Source organism: Melospiza melodia, chromosome 1 (genome assembly GCF_035770615.1).
Source record: "Melospiza melodia melodia isolate bMelMel2 chromosome 1, bMelMel2.pri, whole genome shotgun sequence".
NCBI lineage: Eukaryota > Metazoa > Chordata > Aves > Passeriformes > Passerellidae > Melospiza > Melospiza melodia.
The window spans coordinates 38,837,670-38,862,576 of NC_086194.1; the positions used below are offsets into that span (position 1 = coordinate 38,837,670).

A 24,907-nucleotide genomic window follows, 5' to 3' on the forward strand; every position below is an offset into this window, starting at 1 on the left:
CTCCTCTCTATAGTACTGTGAATATTTTCATTGGCATCACCCCGTAGAAACATTTTATTAAATTTTAGCTGTTGTAGAGCAGTGACTTGCAGCTGTGCTATGTTTGACTGCAGAGAAATAGCTTCATAAAACTATTCTTTCACCCCTCAAGTCCAGGTCTTTTTCTTTGTATGATCCACAGCAAAGGAGTAGGCATGACTCCGAACCTTTCTCTTTTTTCTTCCATGTGCCTGTATAAGAAATGTTATTGAATGAATGAAGAATGTCTTTAGTGTGGGTTGTTAAAGGATTTGAGAATATATTTGGCATGGGAATGGCTGCCCACCCCCACGCCTCAGTCAGGAGTTTCTGGTTCTGGGTTGGTCTCTGGTGAGGAGGATTGGTGTGAAGTATTTTAATGAAGCAAACTACAGTCTTTAAAATGCCTGAAAAATAATTGTGGGTGTATATTTGAATAGGCCTTTCTTGAATGTTGATTTTTGGTCATCTGTGGTGGCTGGCATAACAAGACCTCACCGGAAAAAATAATTCCCAATGTACATGCAAATATATTTTCTGAGATTTGGAAGTAGTTATAAACCACAGAGCAAGAATACTGTGGTGAGTTTCGCTGCAATTCCTGAACAAGGAGCAAACGGTACAGAGCCATTTCTGCTCATGGTGTGATTACAGGAGTAATAAGTTAGTGTCAGCTGAAGCCCCAAACCACTTGGATTTTATTTGATTCATTAGTAGTGTATTAAACTGAGAAATTCTGGTATTGAAATGTACTCTAGGTAGCTATAACAAGTGTGCCAAGGCCATATGTAATGAATAACTACAATGTTTTATAGCTGACAGATGAAAAATACTTGAGGCTATTATAGGAAAACAGACATGAAAAGGGATGAAAACAAGAACTTTTTTTTTTTTTTGAGATAGGTCAATGCAAAACTTATGAGTAACATTGTTGGGGAATCCTAATTTCCCTAAGTTGAGAAACACACATTTACATTGTATTTGAGGCACTTGCCACGTTAAATCTCTCCTGACATTTTTATAAAATATGTGAATGTTCAGAGATAAAGTTGTTCATACAATAAGACGTAGGGACATTTTAGATAAGCTCTCCAAAGCTTGAAAAGTGAAAAAAAAATAAGTTGGTATTTGCAGATTTTCCTCCTTCTGTGAAGTAAAATGTATTTATTTGGTTTATGAAGTCAAAGTAAGGAATGAAATAAGACAGCAGTCTCAACACAAGAGTAATGGATGTTGCTAATACTGCTTCATTTGCAAAAAAAAAAAATATTTTTAAACCACTTTTACTACCCATTGTTTATGCTAGTTTGTTTACCACAAAAGCCTGTAGACAATGGCAGAGGGATTTTGAAGGACATGCTGTGGGTAATTTCTATTTGTAAATATTATGATTCTGTATTTAAACACAGTATTTACAGTCACATCCTGGGAGGCAGCTGACTGCTCACACTTGGGAGGACTTCTTATTCACACAGTCATGTTTTTGGGGAGATAAATAGACTTTACCTGTCAGTTTGCCAGGACCTCCGTTTCCTGATTTTGAGCACAAAGGGTATTTCTTTGCTCTAAATTTTTTCAGAGGGAGTGACTGAGAGGCAGGGGGCAGTTTTGTAAGGTGATGTGATTCTTAGAGATTTTGTCTATTTGTGTAGTTTCTGCTGCAGTAGCACAGCAAGCTGGAACATGGAATTGGCATGCTCTTAGAAGTTCAAAAACAGAAGGAAAAAAAAACCCTCACTGCAATAAAGAACAGAAAGTTAGCCTTAAAACCAGACTGATTATCTTTCCTTCAGTTTACTAATTCATTTTCTCCTGTCTAGTGCTACTCTGTTTGACCTTTTACCTCTGCAGAGAAAGTATTCATGTAAAAGTGCTTCCTTTTTTTATATTGTAGTAGGATTTGAGTCCTGAATCCAACAAAAATCCCTACCAATGATAAAATTACTTAAAAGTGAGTATAAAAATGCAAATGAAAAGAGAAATATGCTTTAAATAGGGAGTATTAGTTTATGAAGAAATGTACACCAAAATGTAATAAATCTAGATTTGTCAAACAAGTTGATAGACTTCCCAAGTTAATGAGTTCTCGTATTTCACACAGGAACAGACATTTCAGTTCTGAATGTCAGAGAATTGTATTTAAATCATTCTGCACAAACACAGACTCCCTTTAAAGCGACAGGAATGGAAGTCAACCAACAAGTGTGGTTCATATTTTCATGTGATTCTGAAATACTGATGAAAAAAAAAAAAAAAAAGCCTTGATCAAAGCTTGGTGGTTTCAGGGACCAAACCACCATACCCTGCTTTCTTATTTTGAAGGTTTGGGGTCAGGTGTTTTTGCTCATCTGAGGTTACAGTTTTAGAATATTTTTCCTAACATGATAAACTGAAAACAATTTAAAGTAGGTCAACTGGTTTAAATTTGAATCTACAATTATACACACAAGACTTTTTTTTTTCCACAAGACTTGTTAAAAATAGGTGATTTTAAAATTGCAGGCGCAGCATCATGCACATTTTATGTTGTTATAAGTGGTTCGTAAATGCTCTCTTTTGTGCACTGTATCTTGAAGTCAGTGAGAGTTTTATCCCTGGTGTCACTGAAATCCAGATCTACACTTGAGTACACAGAACTGAGCCTTCATTTCCCAGGAAAGTTGTGTGTCACTCACAGCTTCTCTGTTTTGGGGCTGGAAAGGTGACAAAGGACTGGAATTGCCTGCCCAGGGTGATGGTGGAGTCACCATCCCTGGATGTGTTTAAAAAAGACTGGATGTGGCACTCGGTGCCATGGTTTAGTCGAGGGGTTGGGGTTGGGTTGGACTCAATGATCTTGAAGGTCTCTTCCAACCCAGGGATTCTGTGTGGAATCAGTCCAATATCATTAGGAAAAGCCAAGTAATGTATTCCATAAGGGGAAGAGTGTTCATGCATTGAATGCTGCTGAATTGACTTCTTCATTGTGTACATCATGTGCTGAGATTTTTCAAGATCAGTTGTGGACCCTGTGGTATCTTTTACGCAGGAGTGTGTCTTGATACGAGTTAAAATCTACAGGAAATTTCTGTATTCTGACATTTTCCCAGTGACATCTACCACGTTTCACAGGGATGTATGTTTGCGTACCCGAGTGCCTCTGGGTGGGTGAGGGGGTTGCTTTCCAGAGCACAGCTCCAGTCCTCCATATGCTATACATTTAATTTTAAATACAGCATTTATGTATTTCAAGGGAGCTGCACTAACTTGCTAGTGTTGCCTCAGGGAGAAAGAAATTCTTTCATGCAAAGATTGTCACGGGCGGTGAAGTGATAGCTGAAAGTAGCTGGCCTTATTAAGCAAAGTTCCTGGAGGTGTTTACATGTCTATGTAGCTGTAAAATAGCCTTTCTTCAGTCCTGAATTTTTTTCCCTTTCTCCCAGTGTTTCAAGTTAATATATATGTTGTTATATGCGAGCTTCTGTTTAGAAAAAGATTAGGAATAAAGACTAAATCCCATTTGCATTACTTATGTGGGTAACTTTCAGTGTGTCTACTTGAACAAGTAAAATAAAAACAGATTTAATTCCAAATCCTTTTACTAACCAGCAGGGAAGAAGACTCATTGACCATAATAATAACAACTTAGCAGAGTACTAGATGTCATCTATAAATGATACACATTTTTTAGTCATTAAGTCACATTAAGCAGTACTAAGTTTTGCCCTCAGCATAAGTAGTCTGTTGCAATTGCATCTGTCTCTTCACTCTGCAGAGAACATGAAAGGAAGATTGTGTTTTGCCCTATTATCTAAGAAATTGCGAAGCTATGGAAAACAGATTGCTATTAATAAACAAAATTTTCTTCAAAGGGCCATGCATACAGTTGTGAGGAAACAGCTGCTCTCCCTTCCAGAATGCACAATTGGAAGTACATTAATTTTAAAAAAGATTATTTTGAAGGCATCAAAAAACAGTAAAAGTGCAGAAACTGTGATATGAATACATATGCACATTGTTGTGATTCAGTATGATCTGACAGAGGAACACATTTTCCTCTTAATACATAAACTGGTAAATTCTAAGGCTTTTTTTTTCTCAGGCAGCTGGGTTTCTACTAAATTATCACAAGCAGTACAGGTGAACCATTGGTGAATTTGATCATATCCAAGTTATTTAAATAGTAATATGGCTTGAATTTTCTCCACCATGCCTTCTCTCTTCATTAGAAAATAGAGACCAGGGCATTTTTCTGTTAAAGCTCTTACACCAAATGTGGTGGTTTTGAAGAGTATCTGACCAATGGTTACAGCAATTAGTAGAGATAGACCCCTAATTAATGGGTGGATAACCAGTGAAGGCAGGCAGCTGTCTGGCATGTGTTCCCATGGCATTCTCTGGGCATCCACCAAGACCTGACACATACAGCCAGTGTATTTCCTCCTCCATCCATTGCCAGCAGGGCTGGAATCAGCAGTGATAATCTTAGGAGTTGGGATGTTTTTCCACTGAGAGATGGATTTGTATAAAATCCTATTCATTCAAAGCAGCCCAAGAAAGAGTCTCCAAGTGTAAACAACTTGGACAGGAGCCATCTAGGCTAGAACTGAACCAGACCACAGGATGAACACTTCTGTAGCTCATAGCCATTTACTTCAGCTGTTTTCTTTGAATACACAAGATTTAAGCAAGCTTGATTAGGATAATAAAGATAAGCAGTAGCATATGATAAAGGTAAGCAGTACAGCTCTAGTGTTTATAGGTTATGCCACATGGTTTTTTTGCATTGTGAATTTCTGCATGACTAGTGCAATGTCGTGGGATTCTCCTCGTGGTGGTAGCTCTGACTCAAAAACCAGCTGTTTGTCACTTAGTGCAGACAATCAGTAATATTACGAGTAAATAAACAATGATGAGAGCAGGTATCACCAGCAGCTGAGCCAAGGAGATGAGCTGGAACTGAAAATGGGAAAGAAAATAACACAAATGTAATTTTCATCATGCAAAAAACATCTGTGTGAGTGAAGATTCCAACTTGTTGTTGCCAAGGAAATTATAATGGCAATTTCAACTGTTGTTGGTATTTTATCTTGATGTAGGGAACATATGCAGTGGTTATAAAAAAACCTGCCTTAAAAATGTGATCCTTAATTCTTCTATGACAGTCATTGATTATGACTTACAGATTAGAAGGCTGGTTCCCTCTTACTAATTAGAAATGTCGATTCTTCATTAGATAAAGTGTCATTTCTCATGTGGATCATGTGTGAGGCCCTGAAAGTAGTGAAAGTGTCACCTGAAATCTTGAGAGGAATTTTACAGAGCTCTGAGTTCCTCAGCTCCATCTCTGAGGTGAAGACTGCTTTCACCAGCAGGTACCTGCACACTGGCTGTTTGCCTTCCCATCCTGAGAGCAGAGGCAGAGCACTTCTCCTCTCAGCCATACCCTTTCATTGTGACCTTTATGTGACAAACAAGCGTCCTTTTCTTAAACCAATTTTGCCATCATTCTTCCCAGAACCACTTTGTATGTTTCAATCCTGCTTTTAAATACAGGCAAGGATGAAACAAAGCCATTTATAGGAATGGTTTTATAATCAGTTCTGATCCATGAGGCACCATGGAGGTGTGTGTACTGAGAAGAATGTAGCCTCATGTAGTTGTCCCAGGTGAGCTGCCCTTTCCTGAAAAACACATTGGAACAGTCCTGTTCTTATAGTGAGGTCTGTGGCATCACCATTTTTGGGACTATTGTAGCAGCAGTTGGTAACTCCAGCAATAGCTGATAACTCCAGGTCTGATTTTGAGAGGATTCCAGCCACTTCAGAACAGAAGGCTTCCTTCATAAGCCCCTTCCTAACTTTAGCTCTAAAGACTCTCCTAAAAGATCCTGGGATAAAATGATGCTGATGAAAAACCAAGAAATTCCTTTATATTTAATTTTCAGTTTACCCTGCCATGTATCCAGATAAGTCCTCTCACCCCAGAGACATTAAAAAGTCTCAGCAATATTCTTGACTTAGAAGAAGCCACGTTACTGGTCCCAGTCTGACTCTGGCACATCACCATTCGTTTTGGCTGGCAAGTCAAGTGGTGTAAAGTTCAAACCTTGGACACTGCTAAGAAAATTGCCTGTAAATGGTGTTTTTTTCTCACAGAAGAAGTCAGAATGTGGGCTGCAGTGGGGGCAGTCAGTCTCAACCAAGGGTCGAGACATTTTAAGGTTCTTTTCACTGTGGACCTGTGGTTGGTCTCCATATTTGAAGTAAGAGGATAATTTCAAATTAAGGGGAAAAGGTTGTGAAAATGTGTCCATTTGCCAGTAATTTCCAAGCGTGTTTTCTTCTGTTTACCAGAGATCTGGAGAAATAAGACAGCCTCTCAACTAAATTGACTAAATAAAAGGATTCTGCTTTTGAAGTATATGGATTTCAGAATCAAATTTCCTTTTTCTGTGCCTGTTGGCTTTATAGGCTTGTTTGCTCAGGAGGAAATGACTTGTTTTATAATGTGTTTAACATCATGTTAGTTAATCTGTGCCATAATAAAGAGTTGTTTCCTTGTGTAAACAAGCATTTCACGTGTAAGCATGTGTGAATCTCCCACTGAAATGAGGGGGGGGGGTCTGTATCTAAGCCTGTTCCTCTGTTTGAAAAATGGACACAAGGGGACTTGTTGGCTACACAGCTGTATTATATGCTTGAGATAAACTGTAAATAGTTATTTAAATTTACTTCTCATTACTTCCCCTCATTAATATTTTGGAACAGTTTTACTAGAAACTGTTTTGTGCATAAAACTGAAAGTCTATATAAAGTGTCACAAAACAGAAATCTCAGAATCGGGCCACTCAGAGTAGAAGTTGCAAAATTATCTTGTCTCATAAGGTTTCAAAATTTCTAGGCTGTTATTTACACAACTGCCTGAGGACTCTCAAAGAATATAGTCTTGAACAAATCAAACTTCTTAGAGGCCACTGGATAAATCCTTTGTGAGCTGGGGAAAGATTCAATAACTAGTGGACTAGCTAGAAGCCCAGCTTTCTGAGGAACAGCGAATGTGCAGACACTGAACAATTCTCCTGCCTTGCCTTGTAGTGTTCGTAATAATCAGAAAGTGTGGGTATACATATATTAGAAATAACCCTGTCTAAAACATTCTCAGTTACTGAACTGTCTGACTACTGCAGAATATTTTACACTAATATTTTTTTTAAGTAGTGTAAAGATCTTTTTTGGATATGACTTGAAAAAATTTCTGACATGGAATCAGCAGTCCATTATCTCAAAGTGAAGGATATGTTAGTTGAAGTTCAGTTGATCCATTCATCACTAATACATCATGTGTGGCTTTTTTGTCATTTTTCATCATGTCTGATAAAAAGCAAGAATTTGCCATCATTTTTTTAATAGTGATCAAATCAACATATCAAATGCATTTCAAATCCAAAGCTTTCAGTGTGTTCCACGCATTCATGAGAAGTCTTTCTAGTATGTTTGAGCTGGTCTGCTTTAGTCCTGTCGGCCTCTCTCTCCTGCATTGCCTCTAAGGTTTCCACAGAAACTAAAAAGTCAGTGCTGTTTTAAAGAATGCTTTCTTCCCTACTACACCTCTTAAATCTTCCAGCTGCTCTGGGGTTTGTGTGTTATCTGTCTGCACTTAGTCACCTCATCCTTTTAAATTAGATTTAAAATTTAAAAATACAGTGCCTGGTGGTGCCACCCCACTGTTGCATGTCATGGATTCTGATTAACTTAGAGAAGAGATAATGGTGAATTACAGCTGTTGTCAGCAAAGGGAAATGTTGTGAAATTAAAAAGTAGTTATATTTTGAAAAATAAATTACAATCCTGGGAAAGAAAAAAAAACTCAAGGAAAAGCAAATTAGCAGTAACATGGAAATAATATCACTTGGCAACTTGCAAGGTTAGGGGTCATGTTAGAAGGTCCCAGCCTATTCATTCTTCTGTAGTGTTTCTCATTCCTGGGTACTTGTGGTTTTCTCTTTTACTAAAATAGGGCTACAAATCATGCTTGATATAATTTCCCATAGAGACAAATCAGGCTGAAAAATATTTTATCTTTTTTAAACTATACAGTCAATTTCTGGTAGTTTAAAAGAGCTGGAACTTCAGATAGTGGTATTACTTTAAAAGAAAAAGAAACAAAAGATGTGGCAAAAGGGAATTGAGCCCATGGGTGTGTAATAGGAGGCGAATGATTGTTTCCTACTCTGAGCAAGGCAAGCCTTCTGTGCAGGGTTTTATGTAATTTTCTTCAGCTGAACAAAGCTGGGAATACTTAACAAAATTGCCATTTTTAAAATCTCATTGTGAATACTCAGCATGCTGTGATCATACACTGTGTAATGGTGTTTGCAGTGAATAAATTGCTGTAGATAGTATAATATAAATAACTATTTTGTGCATTAAGAAGCAGTTCTCTTCATGATGGTTTCTATCTCAGGAATGCTCTGAGGACAGGGCTTTGGAGAATAAAAGCATCAAAGTACTCTTTGAATAACACCAATCTGCTAAAGCAATAGGATATTTTTAATAATTTTTGGCAATATTATTTAGAAGCAAATAACAAAATCAGCTAAGTGATACTTACCTTGGTCTTAATCTATTTGATATTAATAATGTGGCCCAGACTTACTAATTTTAAAGACAGCACAGCTTCACAGCTTTGGCCAATAATTTTTAAGAAAAAAGGATTTGCTTCATAGAGACTTTGGGCACATTGATCAGGTGTGCTGCAGGTTTGTTGCAAGCAAGAAAGAGGCAGGAAGCCCTAAAGTAAACCACATTCTCACTTTGGAGGATAAATACACCTTTAGAAATACCTTGCTAAAACTACAGAAGACTGACAATTAAAAAATGCTGTGCCATACTGAATTCCAGTGGTTTCAATAAGCATATGAGGCAATGTCAAGCAATACGCTGTAATGCATTATTGCTCCTTTGGCAGCTCACTGGGATCAGTTTTCCTATATGTTCTTCCAGTCAGGTATACCACAAACATATTGATTCCAAAGTGTACATGAAAACAGTAACTGGCTTCAATAAAAAGCACATAATAAGAGCAGGATATAACCACTTGGAAAGAATTGCAGCCTGACTTAGAAAAGTGTCTTAATATCCTCCTTCTCTTGCTGCTTGCCTAAAAGTACTTTTAAAAAAATAAAGATGGTCCTTAATGAAAAATGGTCTCAGTCAGACAACTGAAAGAGCTGAAAGAAAATCTGAACCAAAATTTTCGGCTGAATTCTCTCACTGCAATGGAAACTAAGTGGTGTAAATGATTTGTCTGATGTCTCTCTCTGCCAAAGCCTTTGTGGGTGACAAGTGGCCCAATCACTTCAGCCTCTGTTTCCATTATGAATAATTAAGTCTAGTGAAAGATACCAACTCAAAATTCATACTTATCTCACCTAATAATATTGGTATTCCAACATATGCAAGACATAAATTCCCATTTCTATTGTAGGGTGATTAAAAATACTGGATCTAGCATAGACCCAAATTCAAGTGTTAGGTCATGGTAAGGCATGATTTTTCACTAACTGCTGAGTCTATTTAAAGTAAAATGAAGAACTCTTTAAAAAATTGAATGTATATTGCAATTTACTTAGAGTAAAGAGTTAATTTACTTAGAGTACTTAGAGTAGATCTCTTGGGCCTCAAATTCAATGCTGAAAAATTTCTAGGTTTGGTGTAGATTATAACTAGTAAGAACAATGAGCACCTTCCAACATTTTAATAATGACACTTCTTTGCATCGTCTAGATAAAGGAATTGAGGGAATGATAACTTTAATAACTTATTTAATTTATTATTTGAAAAGGAAGATTTTGAGGATTTTCAGCGGGAGAAAAAAGACATTAAAAATACTGTGCATTCTAAAATTGGGGGCTTTATTTATTGAGGAAAAATTAAGTCATCAATATTATAGCCCAAGTAAGCACTTGTCTCTAATTCTGAAAGGGTTTATTTCTTTAATTGTTCTTTGATTTTACTGCCTGGAGACCAGCCTGCTAATTTTATTCATTGCAGAGGCATTATTAACCACACAACAGCGCCCATTGCCACAGGCAGTCGCAGTGCTAGCTGCTATCTCTGTGTTTTTGTTTTGTAGAAGTGTATTCTTTTGGCTGCTGTGGCAACTGTTTATTACATACATTTACCAAAGTACCTCCTGATATCACTGTAGCATCTGGGTAGGCAGCTGTGACTCCCTTTCCCTTCCCTACTCCACTGTTGCTGCGGCTCCCACTCTGCTTGCTCTTCATTTTCTAGGGAAGGAAGGAAACAAAATTACTCTACTGTAATAAACCAGCCCATTAGCATTTTTCACCCCCTCCTCACTTCTGGAAAAAGGTGCAAAAATAGTAGGATTTTTTGATGGCTTTTGATGAGGGAAAGGAAGCAGGGTGTTAGGAGCAGTGGGATCTGCATGTACCTGAAGTGGGGAAGGATCCACCATGATGAAGGGGCAATGAATTGTCAGCACACAGAGAGACAGTGGGAGAGAAACTACCCTCAGGCAGAAACTAGAAAATACATGCCCTACAAAGAGTAATAGCCAGTAACAAGGGAGTAATAAGGCTCAAGAGGTGGTGGATCAGGTGGGCTTCCAGGTTGCAGGGAGCAGAAGACAAGACTAGGACAAGAGCAGAAGAAATTCAGGAGATAACCTGTACTGCTGGCACTGTCTGTATCCTAACACTCCCTGTATCCATTCCAAAGTTACAGAAATATGGCAGTGCCTTACAGGACTGTGATGCCACTGTTTCTCAATGGCATGTTTTTGCCCTTTGTTGAATAGTGGGTTGGGGAGGTGGGTGTGAAACAGCTGGCGATGTATCAGCATAGCTGCTGCTGATTCGCTTCTTCCCAGACTGAGATTATCCAGCAGCCACTTGCCCAGCACAGCCCCATTACTCCTCTCGTGGTTGTCCCCAAGCACAGAGTCAACCTTGAGCTGTGGTGCAGACCAAAGCAACACTTCTGCTTAGAAGTTAGTTTCATTATTAGCACCTTAGTTTCACTATTGGTATCGTGTTTAAAATATAGAGCAGAGAGTATACTAAGTTTATTTTAATGAAGCTTCATATCTGCTTCTCAAGAGATGTATCTCATTGAAAGCTGAATCTGCAGTCTTCTGGTTTGCCACATCCATCTTCTCACCTCACCAGCTGTGCTCTTAAATTATTTTGCCAATCTTATTGTGCTTTTGTATCCGCTTTGCCCTCTAGGCAAATGGCTTCCCAGAAGCATTCAGAGAAAGCAGCTACAGGCAGGATTTGTTCCTGTCTATCTGTTAGATCTGCAAGAAGTGGGATTGCAAGAAACTGTTGTAGTACTTAGAAATGAAGATCATTCTGTAATGAGCTTCTCTCCTCAGAGGGAAAGCTCCTAAAAATTGAAGCCAAGACTCTGCACAATAAAAGACCAGGAAGAGAAATGGCCTTCCATGTGTCTTTTTTCCTACTGTTGTAAGTTACCAGAGATAGTTGAGAGGGACTGCAGCCTGGCTCTGATGTGTGTTTCTGTGTGCTAAGGCAATTCAGATTACATAATGCAATACTAGGAGTGAGTTGCCATAGACAATGCCATGGAAAGTGAGTTTATGGGCATTAGTAAGATATCCTGCTTCTGCTTTATTCTTCACTGTTATAAAAACCCACTCTCTCCACAAGAATCTCTCCATTTCTTTCTGAGTCCTGAGGAATAGGAAGGCCTCCAACCAACATGCTTCCCTGTTTTATTTGGCCTGATCAGTTCCCTGCTATGCACTGTTCATGTATCAGATCTAGAAAACCATTGAAGTTAAAATCCTACATGTTTTGTGCTACAGGCTTGCCTTTCCCTTGTGTTAAAGAGTATCCATTTTAATGGTGGATACCTGCAGGATTCAGAGACCAAGAACAGAAGGGAAGAAACTGAAATAGTCCTCATTTTCCACCTTGCCAGAAACACATTACAAGTTTAGGTTACCTCCAGTCATAGATGCTGGGAAAGAATGTGACCCCTCTCATCGAGAAATATAAGGTAGATTAAAAATAATAACATTATTTTGACCAATCTGTTTTGTATGACTACTTGATAATCAAGGTAAACATAGTTATTTTCTTGACCTTATGTATTTTGACTTTTTAAAATTACTCTCTGGAAATTACGTATATTTGTATACAAATGACAGCTAAAAATCAACTGTACTTTAATAACATCTCCAGATAGGTTCTCATCTGGTATATCTCATGAATGCTGTTGTTTTCATACAAGTCCCCTAATACATTATTTTGCATTTAATATTTTAGGATACTTTAAATGCAGGGAAAGCTTGGTGTTTATAACCCATTTCACTGGACAAGCAGTTTTTAACAGCACTGCTTTCAAGTGGCTGCCTGCCTAAAACACATTGAGGGAATAGAAAATACTCCATGTGGTAAGCGTATTTAAAGCAAAGTTAATTCAGTTCTAGTAGCATTTGAAGTGTTTTGCTAAGAACTGTAACTGATGTCCATACATTTCACCTGCAAGTATCTATGAAAAGCCATGGCAGAACTGAAATATAGGAGAGGCAAAGGAGAGTGGAAATAAAAAGACCATTTTACATGTTTTCACTCCTTTGTCCTGCATTTCATACACTCATATGGGTGTTGTTCTGGAAGAAAACTGGCTCCATGTCCACCTATTCCAGCTCTTCCACTGAGCAAACCTCTGCAGAGGTGAAGTACAGTATTCTGTGGAGGGTCTCATCAGCTGCATGGGAATAACAGCAGCAGACAGCTGGCTCTTGGCAAGTCATTAATAACTTCAAGTCTCCAGGAGCTCAGCTGCACCTCCTTGGTCTTATGTTACGTATTCCACTTGGGAGGTAACACTGGAGAAGTAGGGAGCACCAGTTCAGAGCCACACTACAACCTCTCTGCTGGTTCCTTGGTTGTCCCACCCTGCAGAGTCGCTGCCTGGTCAGCATCTGGGCTCACCCTGGGAGGCTGCACTGCTGATCTCACAGCAGACCTGTCCTCCTAAGAGTCCATCCAGCTACCTTAGGGTTCATCCACTTCCTCCTGCAGCTGCCCAGCCACCGTTGTCTCTCCCTTGGAGCTGACTGTGTAGCAGCAGGGTAATCACAGGCAGCCTGTGTGTGCTCTGGCCCTGGGTCAGCTGAGTTCAGGACAGATTTAGTCTGCCCTTTGCTGAGAGGGTGCACATCTAAATCTGTTCTTCCAAAGATTACAGAACTTCAGGCACTGAGCTGTTTGGTGCACTTTCTTTGAGATCTGGGGTTTGGTTGCCAGTAACTTTAATAGAGCTGGGATATAAATCATACTGAATGTAAAACATTTGGGCTTCAGTGTGCCGGGCAGATATCCATGTAGTGAGGAGGGTAATTAAATCCTCTTGCATTTTAAACTTCACAGAATAAGGCTCAGGCTGACGTCTTGCACATGTGGGAATTTTCTCTGGTGAAGTCTGTTCTGGTTGCCAGTATTGTGGATAAATAAAAAACTTAACAATTAAGAAAGAAGGAAAACAAAGATAATACACCTGTCAAACTTTTTGTATTATTAATGCACAAATGAAAAACCGTGATGCTTGTGCATGCTGTTGCCCTTAATACCAGCTGTTGCCTGTGCACATGGGCTGGTATTTCACATGGCTGAACAGCCCTGCTGCCAGCAAGCACTCAAACAGGCAGCATCAATAACAGCAGTCTTCCCACACTCCATACAATTTAAGCTATTCTTCAAATTAATAATAATACTTAATAAAGCTTCATCTCTCATTTGCAAAGAAAACCATCAATTAATGTTAATCAGCATGCTCAGAATGTGATCAGGCTGGGCTTGTAGCTGGACGTGCCGAAACAGTTCAACTGGCAGATGGAGCGTTTTCCAACTATTCTAATTAATGACTGCTCATTTCAAATGTTAATGCAATTAAATAAATAGGCAAAACAAATAAAAATAATATACAGTATGAAATTGCCACTGTCAGAGAGATTTCAGACCAAAAAAGTCAGCCTCAGTCAAATGCAGAAAGGGCCAAACCATCCCCTCCTGGCTAAATAAGTTCTGGAAGAGCTAGGGCTAGCTTTTGTTACTTATTTCCAACCATTTCTCTGGAAATGACATTTATATCACTTCCATTTTAACCTCCTGGCATCGACTGCGGAATTGCTTCTTTAAGTGTTAGAACATTTTCCTGCAGAAAATGAGAAGGGATTCCTTTCACATATTATGGGCTTTTTTTGGTGTAAGATTTAGACTTGCCTTGCTTCTTGTCTTTTCTATTTGAAATAATTGCCTGCATTTTTTTAGGAGTTTTATTTTCTGTGAACATTGTATACCATACCACTGATGTAGGACTGCATTTGTTTGGGCTTATAAAGAGTTCAATTAGCCCCTTAATGCCTAGTTCAGTCACAATTAAACCTTCCCTGTTGACTCAGGATTGGTCTTTCTAAAGGCAGTGGAGGTGGTTTTAATTATTCATTCTCTGGTTTGTTTCTTGCAGCAGTCTCAGCTGTGCTTTATTATTCAAAGGTTAATGCAAACTGAGAACTGGGTAAATTAAATTTGTTTGGCAGCTAGCAATCTGATGTATTATCGACACTGTGAAATATGGATGGCAACACTTCTGCTATTGTGCCACTTAAAAAGCCAGATTTCATCTTTAAAACAATTGCTAGTTTTGTTACTATGGCTGATAGAAAATGAATGTTCCATAATGTTATAGTCTCTGTAACCCATTATTGTTGAGAAAGCAAGGTGGTTTAGAAAGCCAAGAAGCATTAACAGCTATTATAGAAAATGGATGTAGGTACCATGACTAATGAAGTGCTCTGCACAGGGCTGAGTCGTGCAGCTGTACTCAGGGAATCGTGCAGTCAGAAGTTTTAATGAAGGGAGCCCAAGGAATTGCAGGTGAAAGCAGGTTTTATTAACTTCCAGTGAACAAAACGAATAGTTGAGCAGCGAACATGACATAATGTCGTATAATAATTGTGTGCCTTGGGTACATTGTGAGGCATGGAGCATAGCCAAGAGCTTTCAGCTGTTCTACACACTGAGTGATTCCACAAACCCCTGTACGCTGCAGAAACCTTCACTGCTAACATAACAAGAATTGTTTCACAAGAAATGCCTTAAGACAATACCACATCACTTTTCTGAGATATCTACCAGCGCTGCCTTCCTCTAAAAAATATTAATCAGATATCTGGAAGTCACTGTTCCAATTGATCGTAAATAAAATTCAGGTCCTGTAATCAGCAGCCTGTGAACAGAAAAGTCTTCATATGCTTTAAGAGGCCATCCTGAGTAAAATACATATTTATATGGACAGGTATTATGTTGTATGAAAGGAGGCTGTGTTGGCTTTTAGAAGAGTCATGCCAGGAACTTTTATTAGTTCATATTTTATTTCATCTTTTTCAGGAATTCACCATACGGGTGAGAGACTTTTCTTGCTCATACAGGATTATGTTTTGTACATTTTGAATATTATTTCAGTACTGTGTTTTAAACCAAGGACATTGAATTAAAATAATCCAACACTTCCTCCTTATATTATTTTTAAGATAGGACAGTGATTGCAGAGTGAAGCAGCCTTCTGTGGTAGTGACTGGAGGCCTTAGGTTAGGAACACGTGCAGCTGCAAGATTGGTTGTACCCTGCTCAGTCTTTAGTACAGTCTGTGCTGTGTAATGTGTGTAATTACACTGCTGCTGACTGAGCAGGTAGGTGGATGAGGAGGTAGGTGAAAATAGGATGGCTTGTGAAGCAAGACAGTGACAAGACATCTCAGCAAAGTGTCTATATCCTTGCACTGTAAATACTTCACATCTGCCCACTAAAATATTTGAAATAAGACAGTTGGGACTTTTTCTGTGCTTATTTGAATAATTTATGATGTGATTTTAATACTTCTTCCTGGCTGAATATATCACTTCTCTGACAGAGCTTAGGACATCAGATGCCTGTTCTATCTAACTTAATGAATGTGATACACAATTTTAGTTTCTGGTGTTACAGCAGAACCAGCAGCACTACTGATAGAGTATAACTGATGCCGTATATCCTTGATTCTATGTGGTTATTATATTTTTGTTTTCTATTTTAGTGCTGGACCCAAAGGAGACAACATTTATGAATGGAGGTCGACTATACTGGGGCCTCCAGGGTCTGTATATGAAGGTGGAGTTTTCTTCCTTGACATAACCTTTTCACCGGACTATCCTTTTAAACCACCCAAGGTTAGTAGAAGGATATTCAAAGTCTGATAGGAGTCTTCTCCTACTGATATTTTTTAATGTGTATGTTGGTATATCATTTTAGGATAAAACATAAAACTTTCAAAGCAATAATGAATTTTTAAACTTGACTCTTTTGATAGAAAGAATTTAAATAACTGGCTACAGTTTGCTTGCATGCTGCCAGTATAGCTGAATGCATATGGATTTATTTAGAAAAAGGTTGCATAATTTCCAGTAGCTATTTTTTTTTAAATTTGGATTTGTTTCTAATATGAAGGTGCTTGCATTTGAGTTGCACCCTTTATAAGTAGCTGAAGATACTTAATCTTTACTGTTGACCCATATAATTCACCAAGCTTGTATGGCTGTCTGGACAAAAGTATGCACCTATTTCATTACCCCATGTAGTATCTGCAGGTGCAAGATATTATAAATAATTGCTTTACATCAGTTTTCTGGAAGAATGTGGAAATATGGTACCAAAGTCCAGAAACTGAAGTGACAGAGATTTACAAAAATCCTTAGTAATTCTTTTTATAATGCTGTCTATAATGATTCCAGACAGAAACAGAGAACTGTATCAATAACATAAAGGTGACAGATCATTACCATGATTAACTTGAAATGTCAAACATGGAAAATCTAGTGGTTAGGAAGACTGCAAAAAAAAAAAAAAAAAGGTGTAATGTGTCAATACAGAGCATCATCTCTAAGCAGAGGTAATAACTGCTGGGGAGGATCTCAGAATGGGACTTTATTCTTGATCACAGGATTATTGCTAACCACCTGCATAATGTATTTATAAAAAAGGCCAACATCCTCCTAAAATGCATCCTGTGGCCTACAGAGTGAAGTAATTGCCATGTCAGGTACATGATGCTTAAAAGTCCTTATCTGGAAGACTGAGTGCAAATCTTTACACACATGTTTGATAATACGAACAGAATCCAGGAAAATTTATCCTGCAGAGCTGTTAATAGAATCAAATAAATTGGTGGGGCTGTCTTCATGAAAGAAAGGAAAAAGAGGTGCATTGTTCACCTTGCCACTCTGGAGAGTGTGTCTGGAAGACCTGCATGGAAGGAGCTATGAGATTAAAAATACTTCCCTTGTTTATGACACATTTATGAAAGGATGGGTGTGCCATGTTGGTCTATAATAGAAAGGATATTGCATTAAAAGAGGGAGAAGCCAGTTCCTGTTTGATTACTTTGAGAAGATTATTGAAATATAAGTGCTATATATAGAATTTTAATGCGACAGTAGTAATGGTTACAGTAGTAGATAACATTGATATTACCAGGAAAGATTTTGTAAAACAAATGAGAGATGTGAATGCAAAGCACTTGTCGTTTTGTAAATTGAACTTTCCCAGCCAGTAACCTAAAGATGGGTGAGTATAGCAGTATTAGAGATGGTCTAACTTTGTTTCCCACTTTTGGTGTTCCAGTTTAGAGAAGCCTTGATGTCGCTGAGAGGTCTTAGAGGAGTTGTACACCTTGCTGACTGCACAGTTTCAGATTTAGGCAGCTGTTGTCACATGGTGAAGAAAGAATTTGAAAATTTATGATGTCTTCTTCCGTTTATTAAAGCTCTAAGCATGCTGAACTGGGTCAGTTCTGTTCTGTTCTTCTCCTGTCCTGTTTTTCCTGCCTCCCCCCAGTCCAGCCCACTATCTGGACAAGGTGTGTTTTAACAAGCCCTGCTTATTTACTTCTTTCTTGGTCTTGATCTCTTTGTGCTAGCTGCCATGCAAGGGTTATATTCAGTCCCCCCAAAAAGTTAAAATTATAATTTTAGGGGATAAAATGACTTTATGGTGTATAAAATAGAGCTTGAAGTTCTCTCTCTCAAGAGCTAATACATAAGAACTAGCTCTGAAAGACAAGTTACAAGGAGGTCTTTTGTCATTCTCTCTGTTGAATCTGTTGAGTCTTGAGGCAGTGTATGCAACAGACACCCTTTTAAAATAGAAGTTGAAGGTCCAGTTTGCTATTTCACCACAAGGTAAAGTCTTTTTCAGTCTGCACTCAGTTGTGCTCAGCAACTGTGTTATTTTGAGACATGAGTAATGCAGCTGTACATTGCTTATTAATGAAATGTCAAGCAAAGAGGCGGTTCTTGTCCTGCTCCCTAATAGATTTGATTGTCTGCCTTTATCTTGATGCCAGTTGTCACTGTAAGAAATGTATGCATCTAAATCATCTAAATGTATGCATCTAAATGTATGCATCTGTATGAAAATGTACTGCTTGACAAAGGATAAGAGAATTGATGATGCCATATTGTCTTAGTAAACAGCCAGTTTTATGTTGAGGGGAATTGTCATCTGTAAGAAAGTAATTTGTGTGTGTGCACAGGGGACTAATGTCAGATATAACTGTGTCATAAGCGTGTGTTGAACACTTGGATTCTTACTCAATTCACTTCAGCCACAGTTCTAAATGACCCCTCTTTTCAGTCCTGCTGTATGACCTCACAAACTGTTGCTATTTCATTACACCTATTTTCCAGACCTTATGAAACTCATTCATAGGTAAAGTAGTTAGGGAAATCCCTTTAATTGAGCAGCATGGGAAGACCACTGCTTATCATAAGGTAGCTGCCTGTCAGCACTGCTGGGAAAGGGTAGTTAGATATGTCCTCCCCAAGCTGATCTCTAGCAAAAGAAAGGTACTGAGTACATGGAATGTAACACATGGCCTCGTGGTACAGTGCTATCTGTGTGCTGGCATCTCTTCTACTTCTCCACAAGATTTGTGATATTTTGTGCTGTTCTCAGAATCGTGGATTATAGGGTTATGGGCATAGATCATTTTAGGTTTCTTTGTAGTTATATTCCAATTTTTTCTAACTCCTTATGGCTCTGTCGTCTTAAAAAACCTAGGGATAAAGTACAAGACTGTACTTTATCCCTAGGTAAATGTACTGAGAAAGACATAAAATGTATCCTGAGTGTTGGCAAGATTACCTCCCTGTAAGAACATAGCAGAAAGGGTCTAATTCACATTTTTCACTATGATTGAGTTCATAAATTGCTCCTGAGATTTCTGTGGGCCATTTTCGTCTCTCATTCACTATGAAGTAAGGAAATATTTAAACAAGTACTGTCAAAATTGATCTTCCTAAAATGTGACCACAAAAAACCTGGGAAGAAACAGAAACTGTATTTCCCAGATGCAATTACTTGGACCCAGCCTGGGGTTCCAAAGGCAAATTCCCATGTCACATAACATATTCACTGTTAAGGGGCCTAATCCACAGTGTGTTAAAATCTGCAGAAAGATCTCTTTTCCTTATCTCTTCTCAGACGTTGTGCACTCCATTATCACATCCATACATGTGTATGTCACACATCGATCTTGAGGATGGTAAAATAATTTTTTAAGTAAGAAAAATGCATTGAAAGTTTATTTTGGATATATGTCTTTTATTTTTATTGCCATCATTAAAATATATTTGTGGTGTAAACACTGTTCAATTTGTATTATACAAAGTTCTTGATATTTTTTGAGGGGTCCAGATTGCTTCTATAAACACTGTTGATGCCTGATCTGATCGCTGGGCACCCTGTTGCATGTTGGAAAACATTAATTAAATAAACAACAGAGACCACATTTGTACAAGTAAAGATGTCCTATATTTTGGTTTTTCTTTTTAACAAATATACAAAGTAATTTTCATTTGCTGTTCCAGATAGTTAATCTGCTTCTCTGCTTTCCCTTTAGCACGTAAAAGAATCACTCTTTCATTCAGGTTTTGTTTAACAAAGAATAAGTATCTATACAAGTTTTCACTTTCAGGTATTTCTTCAGTTTTTGTGGCCTCCAACATTCTCAAGATTTTCAAGTTTTATCTCCATTTTCCACATTAATTCTCCTGTGTGATCCAGTTCACATTTCAGGTTTTGTATAGCAACGTGTCACCATCATCAGGTTTCCCTTCCAGTCTGCACCAACAGACTACAGATCCCCTATGGATCCGTAGTTTTCATTTTGTCTGTCCTTGCCTGTCAGTGTTTTTCCAAAGTTTAACCATAACCATAGAATCAAGTTAAGTTACTCTTTACCATCACAGAATAAACCATGTGGTAAGATGGAGTGTAATTTGCTCTCACACTGTTAATTTCTTCCCCTTTGAAGTCAGTCTGTTTCAGTATTTCAGCTTTGTCACATGCCTTGAAACTGGACTCCAAATTTTTTGAGCCAGAGGTCACTGACCTTTTCAGCTCTGCTTTCCTTATAAATCAGTGGCATTTGGCTTCACTCACAACTGCAGCACACTCATGAAGAGGAGGGAGTTGTTCTTCCCCAAAAAAGTTTACGTCTGTGTGACCAATGCAGCTGATAGGAGTGATGGAGGGCCAGCCCAGCCTAACTCTGATTTAGCTATACAGCCAGAAAACAAGATCTTTAGAACAGCTCATCTGAGAACTAACAAATTAGCTTTGGCTTTCTGGGAGGCTCTAATCAATTAAAAATATTTCCTTGCCTCTGCTGTGAGGAAGCTGCTGTGGCACTGCAGCAATGAGCTCAGCACCTCGAGGGCTGAGTCAGCAAGGAAGCGGCAGGCTGCACGATCACCGCTCTCCCCTCAGCCTCATCCTCAGTGTCACGTTGGTTTTATGAGATGCCTGGCTGAAGGAAGGCATGGAACACACAAAGTGAGGCATGGATGTGGTGATGAGCTCACTTTCTGCCAAAGGCCAGATGCTGCTGAGGCTTCAATTTTGGTCACAAGGTGAGGTTTCGCTTCAGCCCAAAAATACAGCATGTAGCATAAGGGACTGAAAAATAGACAAAGCTGTGCCCTGTTCAGAGTAGAAATGAATAAAAATGCTTAGATGACCTGCTAAGGAAATAACCTTACATTTTTTCAGTGGCTTAATGACCCCCTCAACCTTTTTTAGAAATACCTTTGAGATTTCTTTTTCCTGCCAACTATCTTCCTTTCATCCTTAATGGATTCAGACAGTTCACCCCTTGGCTTTAACAGAGGAAAGGTCTCTCTCTCTCTCTCTCTTTCTCTCTCTCTCTATCCCATTCAATACCCCAAAGCTCTTTCTTTGGGGGATTGAATGGGATCTAGCCATGCATAGATGTCTCTTGTGGGAGGACGTGTGTTTGTATGTGTGGGTGTACATGTATGATTATATGTCCATGTGTATTTGAGTAGGAGGTATCATGTATTTTAGCCTGGTCTGACAGAAAGAATTTCACCTCAATTTCTGTCCTCAGTCCACATAAGAAATCAGTGAATTCCCCAAGTATGCAAGGTTTTGATCTGAGATTCTTTGAAATTTAGCCATCAGTACAAACACTACAGCTTTAGGTACACTACACAACTGAAGGAAAGGCAATAATTTCACTATCCTGCATGCAGTCCCTCTGGAGCAGGAAGCTTTGACAAATCAGGAAGCCATACCAGTCTTTTGTACAGGTGTTTGTAGAAAAATGCATGCTCTTCAAAAGAACTTTCCTCCCAGGAATTGTCACTGCACTGGAGTCTGCACTTTGCTCAAGAATAATCTTTATTAATTACTTCTACTCTCATATTTGACTATGTTCAGTCTATTACGGTGTCAATTCAATTTAGCTGTGGCGTATACAATATGGATGTATCTATCATTATCCTAGTATACTGCTAGCTGTATTTTTGGATTTGAGTGATTTATAGAATCTCTTAATCCCAGTTCTACAATTAATCTTGCTAGGGACTTTAATCTCAGCTGACTGAAAAATGGCTCATAGGACTTGAAAGCTGCAATATGCTAAATCACCTCTAAATCAAAATTAAAATAACAGAAAGCTCTGTTTTCTGTTAAGTCCTATGTAAGTCTCCTATGTAAGTCTCCTATGCCTAACAACTAACTGAAAAACTATTCTCAGCACTTGAAAGCCTAGATGGTTTAAATCAGCTCTTGGACTACAAGGGAGGCCCTTTTCCTTTTTAAATATAATACACAGTGTATAGAGTCTGATCTTAATGGCAATATTAAACATCTCTTCAGGTTTTTTCATACATAATTGTAACATAGCACTATAGTCTCAATGCACTCAATAATAACCTTTTGCGGAATTCTTCTTCTGTGGTAGACACTTTCAACCTATTTTGTAAATTCAACCTCATGTCTGAGGGGGCAATTCTTTTTGTTCCTGGCTTCTATTCTACGTGTTCATACTCTTTTTATATGTGATTGGCTGTTAAGGACACTTTTCTCTGCAGTGTAATAGAAAAACAGTGCTTACAAGAGTAGATGCAAAAAAATAAACACTCCTTGGTATTTCTAACCTACGTTGTTAAAATGAACCTTACTAGGCAGACATGCGCTTTAAATTGCATTTATCACTGCTAACACAATTTACTCTTGAAGCTCTAAAACTCCCTAAGTACAAGCCCATTTGACTGATCCCTTTCTACTATCTTTGGAACCCTGATGCAGGCAGGGCTTCATTGAGCCTCCTCTAGCCCCCCTTCCCAGATATTGCCGTCATAAGGGCAGCCTTCAAACGCGGTGCTCTCCTGTCAGCCTTATCCTTTACATTCATTTGCCTCGTCATACCTCTCTCATAGCCTCTGTCACATCCTATTAGCTCTCAGTGCCGTGCTGTGCTGCTCACAGCTCTTTCCAGCTGCCTGCCGCCCTCCCCGTGCTGCTCCTGGTGCTGACGGTGCGGCGCGTTCCCACAGCGCTGCCTCCGCGGCCCCTCGGCTGTGCCCCCGCGCTCCCTTGTTCTCCTCGCCCAGCCTTTCCATTTGCATCTCCTCGCTGAGAGCAGCCCGGGAACCCTTCATCCGTGACAGTAAATGGAGCTGGCAGGTTTTCCCAGCAAGTGAAGGCTTTGGGTGTTTGCAGGCAGAAATCAGATGCGGGGGCGTCTTTGAGAGGGAGAAATGGACAACCGACCAGCAGCAGGCCATTGTCAGAGGCAGCAGGAGCAGCCCCAATCCTGCCCTTCTCAGAACAGCTCTTTCCAGGAGTGTGAGCTGCAGAGTGCAGTTCCCATGCTTGCACACCTGCAGTGAAACAGTTTGTTCCATAGATCTCATCCCTGGGATGCTCCAGCCCTGGAAGTGTTGAAGGCCAGGTTGGATGGAACTTAGAGCAGCCCGATCTAGGGGGAGGTGTCCCTGCCCATGGCAGAGGGATTTTGACACTGGATGATCTTCATGGTCCCTTCCAACCCAAACCATTCTGTGAGTCTGTGATGTCTTCAGGTGGTGCTGAACCAGTTTGCAGTGGTACAGGGCTCTGGACAGCTCAAACCCAGGTGTCTGCTTAAGTAAGTGTAATGTCTCCCAAAATGACAGAATGAGAGTTTTAAAGTGGAGGGCATAGATGTGAGCAGAAATATGTTAGACTGAGGAGAGAATTAATAACTATGTTTTATTGTGATTAAATGCAAAATACGTATTTGATAAGGCAACATCGTGGAAATCTCTGAGATTTCCTTTCAATTCATTTATCTGATAATTCTTCTAGTAATTGGTAAATTGAATTGCCAATGACTCTTCTAATGAATAGCCTCCTTATTCACTTTGTTTACAATACACTAATTTATATCAGTAGCTTCTATTGATTTATTTAATCTTGATGCAAACAGCTCTATCTAACTAAGCTCCTCCTGTTTTCCTTACCAAGACTTAGGTGGCTTATCATTTCTTCCAATTTACTGTGAATACCCAGTACACAAAGCTCTTTGAGAGGTCTTGTAGAGGCATTGTATGGGGAATATCTTCTGCCTCACAGCCTTGGTTTCCATGCTGCTTGTCAAATATATTTTGGGAAGACAATTTGTCTGTTGGAAATTTCAGAAGCTACTTAATTCGGCTGTATCAAGCCTGTTTTTCTACTTCATAAAATCCATGTGATCTAAAAATACATAATATATAAGTGTTGTTTCTTGTCCTCTTTTACACATACACAGATAAATATACACAAATGTGAGAGAAAGAATTTCTTGTACATCATTACTATGAAATGAGAGCAGATGGACTGATCAGGACAGAAAACTACTAGTTTTGAAGTCAGTCTGCCTAGGACTTCTTATGTATGGAGTACCTAAATACCCAGTGCCTGTTGGAATTGGGTGAGGAAGAAGAGGCCCCTGTTTCTTAGAATAAAGTCTAGGAATAAAAACTTGTACCAGGAGCACCATGCATGAGCACTGTAGTGAACTGAGAGAGGTGTTTGCGTAGGACAGTACAGCCTGCATGCTTTGAACTTCAAAAGGGAGGTTTTATTTTATAAAAGTTAAATGGTCAGTAAATCTTTTAAAAAAAACTTGCTCTCTTATAAAAGAACTTTTTTGCTGACTTTCCATAAGGAACTGCTAATTGTAAGAAAGATTATGCTGATTATATGAAAATCATTTTATAAAAACTCATAGTGACTTTGCCAGAGAAAGCTTTTGATGCTTGGCAAATTACCATCTTGTTTCTATTCTGAACATCTCTAACCCAAACAGTAATCCATTTCCCTTGTCCTCTCCTTCTCTTCCTTTGTTTTCAGAAAACTTTGTACTGTTTAGGACTTTTCTTCTCTCTCTTGGATACATCAAAGATTATCAAGGTCCCTTTTTACTTATCCTGCTGTTAAATCTGGGTGCAAAATGAGTGCATTTATATAATATAGATATTT

General features: G+C 38.8%; 1 protein-coding gene across 1 annotated transcript in view; it reads left to right on the forward strand.

Moving 5' to 3' along the window:
- The window catches only part of LOC134417299 (ubiquitin-conjugating enzyme E2 E2), a 200,315-nt gene that overhangs the window by 147,222 nt on the left and 28,186 nt on the right, over positions 1 to 24,907 (forward strand). Inside the window, exon 4 of the mRNA XM_063154381.1 lies at positions 16,134 to 16,266. Within this exon, the coding sequence (XP_063010451.1) occupies positions 16,134 to 16,266 (133 nt within the window). The remainder of the gene's footprint in view (positions 1 to 16,133; positions 16,267 to 24,907) is intronic.